Here is a 10,948-nt window from a genome sequence, read left to right as displayed (position 1 = left end):
AAACGGCAGAGCCACAAACTGGTAATGCTTGTCCAGAAAAGAGAATCTCAGGAACTGATAATGATCTGGATGAATCGGAATATGCAGATATGCATCCTGTAAATCTATTGTGGACATATAATTCCCTTGCTGAACAAAAGGCAAGATAGTCCTTACAGTTACCATCTTGAACGTTGGTATCCTTACATAACGATTCAATATTTTTAGATCCAGAACTGGTCTGAAGGAATTCTCCTTCTTTGGTACAATGAAGAGATTTGAATAAAACCCCATCCCCTGTTCCGGAACTGGAACTGGCATAATTACTCCAGTCAACTCTAGATCTGAAACACATTTCAGAAATGCTTGAGCTTTTACTGGATTTACTGGGACACGGGAAAGAAAAAATCTCTTTGCAGGAGGTCTCATCTTGAAACCAATTCTGTACCCTTCTGAAACAATGCTCTGAATCCAAAGATTGTGAACAGAATTGATCCAAATTTCCTTGAAAAAACGTAACCTGCCCCCTACCAGCTGAGCTGGAATGAGGGCCGCACCTTCATGTGGACTTAGAAGCAGGCTTTGCCTTTCAAGCTGGCTTAGATTTATTCCAGACTGGAGATGGTTTCCAAACTGAAACTGCTCCTGAGGATGAAGGATCAGGCTTTTGTTCTTTGTTGAAACGAAAGGAACGAAAACGATTATTAGCCCTGTTTTTACCTTTAGATTTTTTATCCTGTGGTAAAAAAGTTCCTTTCCCACCAGTAACAGTTGAAATAATGGAATCCAACTGAGAACCAAATAATTTGTTACCCTGGAAAGAAATTGTAAAGTAAAGTTGATTTAGAAGCCATATCAGCATTCCAAGTTTTAAGCCATAAAGCTCTTCTAGCTAAAATAGCTAGAGACATAAACCTGACATCAACTCTGATAATATCAAAAATGGCATCACAGATAAAATTATTAGCATGCTGTAGAAGAATAATAATATCATGAAAATCACGATGCGTTACTTGTTGCGCTAAAGTTTCCAACCAAAAAGTTGAAGCTGCAGCAACATCAGCCAAAGATATAGCAGGTCTAAGAAGATTACCTGAACACAGATAAGCTTTTCTTAGAAAGGATTCAATTTTCCTATCTAAAGGATCCTCAACTTTAGGGATCTTGTCCCAAAATTCTAATCTGTCAGACGGCACAGGATATAATTGCTTAAAACGTTTAGAAGGAGTAAATGAATTACCCAATTTATCCCATTCTTTGGAAATAACTGCAGAAATAGCATTAGGAACAGGAAAAACTTCTGGAATAACCACAGGAGCTTTAAATACCTTATCCAAACGTTTAGAATTAGTATCAAGAGGACCAGAATCCTCTATTTCTAAAGCAATTAGTACTTCTTTAAGTAAAGAACGAATAAATTCCATTTTAAATAAATATGAAGATTTATCAGCATCAACCTCTGAGACAGAATCCTCTGAACCAGAGGAGTCATCAGAATCAGAATGATGATGTTCATTTAAAAATTCATCTGTAGGGAGAGAAGTTTTAAAAAAAATTTTACGTTTACTAGAAGGAGAAATAACAGACATAGCCTTCTTTATGGATTCAGAAACAAAATCTCTTATATTATCAGGAACATTCTGCACCTTAGATGTTGAAGGAACTGCAACAGGCAATGGTACTTTACTAAAGGAAATATTATCTGCTTTAACAAGTTTGTCATGACAATCAATACAAACAACAGCTGGAGGAATAGCTACCAAAAGTTTACAGCAGATACACTTAGCTTTGGTAGATTCAGCACTAGACAGCGATTTTCCTGTAGTATCTTCTGACTCAGATGCAACGTGAGACATCTTGCAATATGTAATAGAAAAAACAACATATAAAGCAAAATTGATCAAATTCCTTAAATGACAGTTTCAGGAATGGGAAAAAATGCCAAAGAACAAGCTTCTAGCAACCAGAAGCAATGAAAAATGAGACTTAAATAATGTGGAGACAAAAGCGACGCCCATATTTTTTCGCGCCAAAAAAGACGCCCACATTATTTGGCGCCTAAATGCTTTTGGCGCCAAAAATGACGCCACATCCGGAACGCCGACATTTTTGGCGCAAAATAACGTCAAAAAATGACGCAACTTCCGGCGACACGTATGACGCCGGAAACGGAAAAATAATTTTTGCACCAAAAAAGTCAGCGCCAAGAATGACGCAATAAAATGAAGCATTTTCAGCCCCCGCGAGCCTAACAGCCCACAGGGAAGAGTCAAATTTTTGAAGGTAAGAAAAAATGATTAAATCAAATGCATTATCCCAAATATGAAACTGACTGTCTGAAAATAAGGAAAGTTGAACATTCTGAGTCAAGGCAAATAAATGTTTGAATACATATATTTAGAACTTTATAAACAAAGTGCCCAACCATAGCTTAGAGTGTCACAGAAAATAAGATTTACTTACCCCAGGACACTCATCTACATGTTTGTAGAAAGCCAAACCAGTACTGAAACGAGAATCAGCAGAGGTAATGGTATATATAAGAGTATATCGTCGATCTGAAAAGGGAGGTAAGAGATGAATCTCTACGACCGATAACAGAGAACCTATGAAATAGACCCCGTAGAAGGAGATCACTGCATTCAAATAGGCAATACTCTCCTCACATCCCTCTGACATTCACTGCACGCTGAGAGGAAAACCGGGCTCCAATCAGTAGATGTAATGGTAAATTGAGAGTATATCGTAGATCTGAAAAGGGAGGTAGGAGATGAATCTCTACGACCGATAACAGAGAACCTATGAAAAAGACCCCTGTTAGGGAAATCATCGTATTCAATAAGTGATACTCCCTTCACGTCCCTCTGACATTCGCTGTACTCAGAGGAATCGGGCTTCAACAATGCTGAGAAGCGCATATCAACGTAGAATCTTAGCACAAACTTACTTCACCACCTCCATCGGAGGCAAAGTTTGTAAAACTGAATTGTGGGTGTGGTGAGGGGTGTATTTATAGGCATTTTGAGGTTTGGGATACTTTGCCCCTCCTGGTAGGAATGTATATCCCATACGTCACTAGCTCATGGACTCTTGCTAATTACATGAAAGAAAGCCTATCCCTATACTGTAATGTTCTCTCTATACATGAAGAACTGAAAGGGATAGGCGGCTCCACATTAGCATCAAGTGCAAGTATTAGCCTGTAAGTCCTCTTTCTCCATCTGTACACTAGCAAGAAAAAATAATTCAGGAAAATCAAAATTTAAAAAAAAAATGTAGCCAATTTTTTTTTCAAATGTTACTGTCCCTTTAAGAAACCAACAACTATAATACAGAGAAAATTCACAATGAAAAATAAAAAGTGACCCCTGCAGCACTTGCTTTGGTGCTTACCTGACCTCCCACTGAATATAGCAATAAACAGCGTAGCAGAGATGATCTGGGCTCCTCCACTGCTACTACCCGCTCTCCAGACTGACCACACAGGAGCCGACAGGAAGCTGAATAAAACTAACACTACCTCCTAAAAGAGCAAGCAAAACTCGCGCTGCAGAAGCTCTGCACATTGTGGGTGTATGCAAACACCTCCCGGCCGACATTACTACAGACAGACGCCGGGAGGATAATCACTGAAAACAAACTGTCAGCCAACAAACGGCTGAGAACAAACACACCCTCTCAATAAACTGAGCCATTAAAAAGTATACACAACACCCAGAGCCTAAAAACCGTCTGCAAACACATATGCCAGACTGTTATATAAAATCCCTCTCTCAGTGCCCCATAAAAAAAAACTTGCCACCATATAAAGAACCTGCACAAACAAGGTTCACATCCCAAAAAATAACAGAAGTTCCAACCTTTTCTGAACACCCTCAGAAAAATAAAAAAAAGTAGCACTTTCCTCCTTAACAATCTGCCCGGTAGAAAGGCAGCTCACTAGGTTTGAAAGGTTTCCTTCCTAACAAAGACCTGTGGAAAAAAGAAAAAGACTAAGTAACCCTACATAGTCTTTTTACCAAAAGGGCAGCTCACAACCTGGGATTACACCCTTAGTTCCTCAAAGCTTAAAAGCCACCACTGCTCTACTGAAGAGACTGAAGTGAAGCCCAGGAAAAAACAAAACAAGCTTGTCCTGCTTCAAAATAAACTCTTGATTGAAGAATCAGACACCTAAAAACATTACCACCTCCTTGCTGAAGGCAAAGAGAATGACTGGGGGTTATGGGTAAGGGAGTGATATTTAACAGCTTTGCTGTGGTGCTCTTTGCCGCATCCTGCTGGCCATGATATTCCCACTAGTAATTGATGATTCCGTGGACTCACTAAATCTTAGGAAAGAAAGAAAAAAAAAAAGGGAAAAAAAAGAAATTGTAATTTTAAAATAATTAAACATTTATAAGGTTTCAGAAGAAATTAAAGGAATTTGATTGCTATCTTTTAAAATGGATGATTGTAAAAATTTCAATTTTATCTCTTTATAAGTTTTAAAAAAACAAACAAACTAAAACTGGTAACTTTAAAACACTATGGAGTATGTAATGTAATCATGATGATCAAATTCTTATGCAATATAATAAGGATTTTTTATTTTATTTTGCAGAGCTATGATTAGATCTCCTGATGTAAGTCCCAGGAGGCTTTCAGATATTAGTCCACAGTTACGACAATTAAAATATCTGGTTGTGGATGAAGCGATTAAAGAGGATTTAAAATGGTCCAGATCAGTAGAAGATCTCACCAGTGCGTCAGTGGGGCTGACCTCCATCGAGGAACGTATTCTAAGGATTACTGGCTACTATGGTTATCATCCTTGGTCAACCAGTTATAAAAGTAAGCTGCTGATGATTACTTTATTTGTTTAGTATTGCTCATCAACATACATATTTGTTTGCATCTTTTGTGTATTTTTTCTATATAATCTTCAGAATAGTAGTACTACAGCAAATATAAGTGCCTTTCAACTAGGGATGGGCGAATGTTTCGCAACATTTGAAAAAAGAAACAAATTTTAACACATTTATTCATTCGTATCGTTTGTTTCAAATGTTTAATGTAATAGTATTTCTAATGCTTTCTTTAAATTTAATATTCAAATTATGCAATATTCTAAATAGAAACATTCAAATTGATAGATTTGTTTCTATTATGTATCAATTTACTAAATTCCCTACCACATGAACTATTGAACTTCTGAATAGAATTTGTTAAATCGAATGTTACATTCGAAATTTCAAATGTGGACATTTGATCTAATTATAAACATTCGAATTAAAAAGTAACATTCAGTTATATCATTTTTAAGGTTATTCTACAATAACATTCGTTCTAACATTCAAATTAGAGTATAAACACATTCACCCATCCCTACTTTCAACATACATATGCCTGTTCAAGTCCATTAAAATTACTTGACCTTTTCTATGTAGTTTCAAAGCCATAAAAACGTACTTTTTTTTTTGCCCATTAACGCACCAACACTTTGTACTGAGAGAATTCAAACAGTATTCCAGTGCATCCGAAAACACTTTCTAAGCAGTTTTTTTTTTTTTTTTACACTTCAAATTCAGCAAGTGTGATCTCTTTAAACCTTATTTTGGCCCCTTTGGAGCTGCATTTATTGGCTATGGGCATAACGTTTCTCAATGTTAAAGGGACATTCCAACCAACATTGAAATCCACATAGATGCATTTCAGTTTTGAATAGAAACATTTTCGTAAAATACATGTATAAGCAAATATACTTCTAATAAAAGCTATATATGTTTCAAAAGTGTATTTAAGTACGCAACATGCACCAGCATTTTAAAGACAGCACTTGCTCAGAGAGCCTAAGGTGCTTTTACTATCTGGTAATGACTCAATTTGTTAATTACTGACATGATACACGCCCCACTTGCACTCTGAGCAGCTGCAGTTTTAAAATGCTGGTGCAGTCAGAATATCTAGCTATTCTTCACATGCACAGAAAATGTTAACGCTAAAATAGTGATAACTTTTACTAGAAGCATTTTTGCCAATACATGTATATTGCAAATGTTTCTATTCAAATTTTTTATTAATCTACGTGCATTTAAATTTTGACCAGAATGTCCCTTAAATTAATGCAGAATTATGATTGCAATGGAGTATATGGATGTAAGAAGATAATATAGGTTAATGAGACATTAAACACTCAATAAATCATTTAATGAACAATGTATTCAGAACAAAGATTAGCATGAGAATAATTTGTACATGTATTTTTAAAAATAATATTTTAATTGTTTAAATATTGAAAAAAATAAGGGTAAAACTAATGTCCATAAAGCAGAGGGTGCCTCCATACTGTAACTTAGGTTACCTTATCTGCTGAGGCCAATAAGGAATGTTTATAAATGGCTTAATAGAGACTGTGTGGAATATAGATGTGTCTGTACTTCTATGTTTAACATGAATTGGAAAGCCCACAATATCCAGAATCAAATTACAGGAAAGGAGAACAAAATAAATAATAAAAGTATATAGCAAAGTTGTTTTACTACATGTAATGAAACAATTTATATTAATATATTGAGGTGTCTAATGTCCCATCATTAATACTGAAGCAAATAAGGTGCATATTTTACTTTTGCTTTTTATTTTTAGCTTCCCTGAAATTCTGTTAACAATAATGCCAAACTTTGTTGTATATTGCATTTGCAGTTTGAATGGCTTAACCAATTAAAACAGCAACTATTGAAATGGATTTTAATGCTTAGAAAATAAACTGCGGACAATGTTTTATCATGGAATACCCTTTCTGGATTAGAATAAGAGCCATAAAATGGCTGATGGTTATTGAGAAACTGCAGTAGAAGCTTTCTTTCTATTTGTAAGGGAGTCTTAAGAAATATCAGATACAGAGTGGAAGTTTGCAGTGGCGTCACTAGGGTTGGTGTCACCCGGTGCGGTAAGTTATGGTGTCACCCCCCCCCCCCAGAAAGCAGACACACACAAAAATACAGGCAAACACACATGCAAACACACATACAAACACTCAGACACACCTATAAACACACTCAGATGCACACACAAACACTTGGAAAGACACGCACGCAAAAAAACACAGAAAAATACTCAGACACACACACAAAACACTGACACACACACAAACACAAAAACACTCAGACACACACACACAAACACTGACACACACACACACACAAACACTGAGACACACACACACACAAAAACTCAGACACACACACATACAAAATATGTAAACTGCACTGCATTAATTATAAAGCTCATGCCTAGAGCTGCTCCCTGGCTCAGCAGAGCATCAAATGAAAGATAAACAGAGCACTCTAAAAATAAATCACTAAAGAAAAGGTTTAGGCACACAAACTATGAAAATTCTGCTCTCTGACTCTGTTCCAAGTTTGACAGTGCACAGCCCCGGGCCGCGTGCCTACCGCTTCTTATGGCAAAGTGGTGAATTTGTACAAGCGCTATTCACAAGGAATAGCTGGGGGATTCCTCCAGGTGGTCTAAGAGTATAATATTGTAATAAGAAGCACACACTATATATGCTTAAAATTAAGGTTACACACAGAGGTTATAAGTATATAAATTTATTGTCTGATATGCACTATAAAATACAATATTAATAATACATGTCGACACATTAACAAACATTTTTTAAAAACTGTACGTCCAATTTATCTGATTCTAAAAAGTCTCAGGGCTCTGTGTTTCTTTTTAAGATACTTTATGATTTGATTTCACAGCAGTATATATCATATTGTATTTCTTTTTTTAAAGATACTTTGTGTTCCCTCTGTATATATCACACTGTATTTCTATTTAAAGATACTCTGTGTTCCTTTAGTGATTCAATTTTTTAAGCGGTATGTATCACACAGTTGTGTTCCGCGGCACTCTTTAGATATCGCAATGTCTTTGCATCTATGTGGCCTCTGCAGTGTTGCCCCTTAGGTCTTAGGCTTACCTTTATTCTTCGTCCGGACTATCGGCTCTCTGTTTTCTGGTTGCTCCTGTCAGTCTCTTTGTGTGGCGTCCGACCTCTGTGGGCGGGGTTATGTTATCACGTAACTTGGCGTTTCGGCTGTAGTCTCCATTCTAGTTATTCAGCCTCCCTTGGTCTTTTATTCTTGCTTTAGTCTTTTGTGTAGACTTCCCAGCTTTTTTCGTTTGTAGCAGCTGTGTTTAATCCAAGCTATTCCACTCTACTTGTGTGATAGTGAGGCTCCTGGGATCCTCTGTTTTTCTCCTTTCTGAAAGTGCTGACAGCTTACGTGTCTGTGCTGGTTGTGGATACTTCCGTCAGACTCCTCTTAACTGCACAGGTGTATTGCACAGTTTTGATGGGTAGTTGTGCCTTTATTCCACGTAGATATTATAGTGATCCTCTGTTTATGAACAATAGTTTCACAATCACATGGACCGGTTTCGCCCCATACAAGGGCTTTTTCAAGACGTGTTTGGAGTGAATCTGATCCTTCCTTTATAGGCCTTCCTCTCCTTCCATTGGTGGATTGTTAAAAGAGGGGAGGAGCTAATTTATTATTGCTATTGGTTATTGCAATAGTCTTATGCGGTTTTTATATTTATATAGTGCTTGCTTCTTAGTTGTACATAAAGGGGGTAACATCAAGTTCAGAATTTAAGCCGAGGGGGTGTAGTGTATTCATTTTATATATTAATTCTGCTTCTATTCTTAGAAGCTCGTTTTCAAAATCCCCCCGCCCTCCAATTTGGTTTTACCTTTAGGGGAGAAATACCAAAAAGACAGAGAGAGAGGAGGGAGGTCTGGTAAACCAAGGAGTATTCAATATAAGTAAACAAGAAATCACAAAGGAGGAAGAAAGGGTACTAGGATTATCATTTGCACCCACCATGAAAATGAATAAATTCGAGACCCATATCAATGTCCACCAATTTATACGAAAACTGACCCTGAAAAGACATTTTATGAAACACCTACTAGAAACAGATATGTACCCAAAAATGGTACAAAAAAACTATAAACACACAGAGTTAAAACCAAAATCCAGGTTTTATCCCATACAAGACAAGGGAAAGAATCTAGAACTCTTTGAAAAATTAGTCCTCAAGGACCTAGATAAATACAATATGAATGATAGATAACATATGAATTTAACAAAACAAGAAAATAATTCATTAAAATGACTAAGAGAACAAGGATGATATAATTAAACCAGCAGACAAAGGGGGGGGGGGTGTAGTAGTGATGGACAGAGAGTACTACCTAAAAGAAGTGAACAGACTATTAGGGGACACTACAACATAAAAATACTCAAATGAGATCCCACAAGAGCTGATCACTAGTGATGTCGCGAATAGTTCGCCGGCGAATAGTTCACGGCGAGCATAGCATGTTCATGGTTCGCCGCGGACGGCGAACATATGTGATGTTCGGTCCGCCCCCTATTCCTCATCATTGAGTAAACTTTGACCCTGTACCTCACAGTCAGAAGACACATTCCAGCCAATCAGCAGCAGACCCTCCCTCCCAGACCCTCCCACCTCCTGGACAGCATCCATTTTAGATTAATTCGGAAGCTGCATTCTTAGTGAGAGGAGGGACAGTGTAGCTGCTGCTGATTTAATAGGGAAATCGATAGCTAGGCGGCTAGTTTATTCAGTGTCCACTACAGTCCTGAAGGACTCATCTGATCTCTGCTGTAAGGACAGCACCCCAAAAAGCCCTTTTTAGGGCTAGAACATCAGTCTGCTTTTTTTTTTCCCTGTGTAATCTAATTGCAGTTGCCTGCCTGCCAGCGTGTGTGTCAGGCTCACAGCGTATACTGTGCCCACTTGCCCAGTGCCACCACTCATATCTGGTGTAACAGTAGTGTACATTTAAAAAAAAATAACACTTTTTTGACTGTGAAATAGACAGCTGCCAGTACCCAAGATGGCCACCAATAGGGCAGATGGGGAGGGTTAGAGAGCTGTTTTGGGGGGGGGATCAGGGAGGTTGGGGGCTAAGGGGGGATGCTACACCACAGCATATGTAAATATGCTAAAAAAAATTAAAAACTTTTTTTTATAGTACTGGCAGACTTTCTGCCAGTACTTAAGATGGCGGGGACAATTGTGGGGTGGGGGAGGGAAGGCAGCTGTTTGGGAGGGATCAGGGGGTCTGATGTGTCAGGTGGGAGGCTGATCTCTACACTAAAGCTAAAATTAACCCTGCAAGCTTCCTACAAACCTAATTAACCCCTTCACTGCTAGCCATAATACACGTGTGATGCGCAGCAGCATTTAGCTGCCTTCTTATTACCAGAAAGCAACGCCAAAGTCATATATGTCTGCTATTTCTGAACAAAGGGGATCCCAGAGAAGCATTTACAACCATTTGTGCCATAATTGCACAAGCTGTTTGTAAATAGTTTCAGTGAGAAACCTAAAATTGCGAAAATTATTTTTTTTTTAAATTTGATCGCATTTGGCGGTGAAATGGTGGCATGAAATATACCAAAATGGGCCTAGATCAATACTTTGGGTTGTCTACTACACTACACTTAAGCTAAAATTAACTCTACAAGCTCCCTAAATGCTCCATAATTAACCCCTTCACTGCTGGGCATAAAACACGTGTGGTGCGCAGTGGCATTTAGCAGCCTTCTAATTACCAAAAAGCAACGCCAAAGCCAAAGAAGTCTGCTATTTCTGAACAAAGGGGATCCCAGAGAAGAATTTACAACCATTTATGCCATAATTGCATAAGTTGTTTGTAAATAATTTCTGTGAGAAACCTAAAGTTTGTGAAAAAGTGAACAATTTTTTTTTATTTGATCGCATTTGGCGGTGAAATGGTGGCATGAAATATACCAAAATGGGCCTAGATCAATACTTTGGGTTGTCTACTACACTACACTTAAGCTAAAATTAACTCTACAAGCTGCCTACATGCTCCCTAATTAACCCCTTCACTGCTTGGCATAAAACACGTGTGGTG

At 37.7% G+C, this 10,948-nt stretch overlaps 1 protein-coding gene across 1 annotated transcript in view; it reads left to right on the top strand.

Moving 5' to 3' along the window:
* Window positions 1–4,508: 4,508 nt before the first annotated feature.
* The window catches only part of SLC35F3 (solute carrier family 35 member F3), a 417,616-nt gene continuing 411,176 nt past the window's right edge, over window positions 4,509–10,948 (top strand). Inside the window, exons 1-2 of the mRNA XM_053712171.1 lie at window positions 4,509–4,513; window positions 4,583–4,812. Coding sequence (XP_053568146.1) covers window positions 4,509–4,513; window positions 4,583–4,812 — 235 coding nt within the window. The remainder of the gene's footprint in view (window positions 4,514–4,582; window positions 4,813–10,948) is intronic.

This window comes from Bombina bombina, chromosome 4 (assembly GCF_027579735.1).
Source record: "Bombina bombina isolate aBomBom1 chromosome 4, aBomBom1.pri, whole genome shotgun sequence".
In the NCBI taxonomy this organism is placed as follows: domain Eukaryota; kingdom Metazoa; phylum Chordata; class Amphibia; order Anura; family Bombinatoridae; genus Bombina; species Bombina bombina.
The sequence above is the reverse complement of the archived record's forward strand: the minus strand, read 5'-3'. Positions and strand labels throughout refer to the sequence as shown.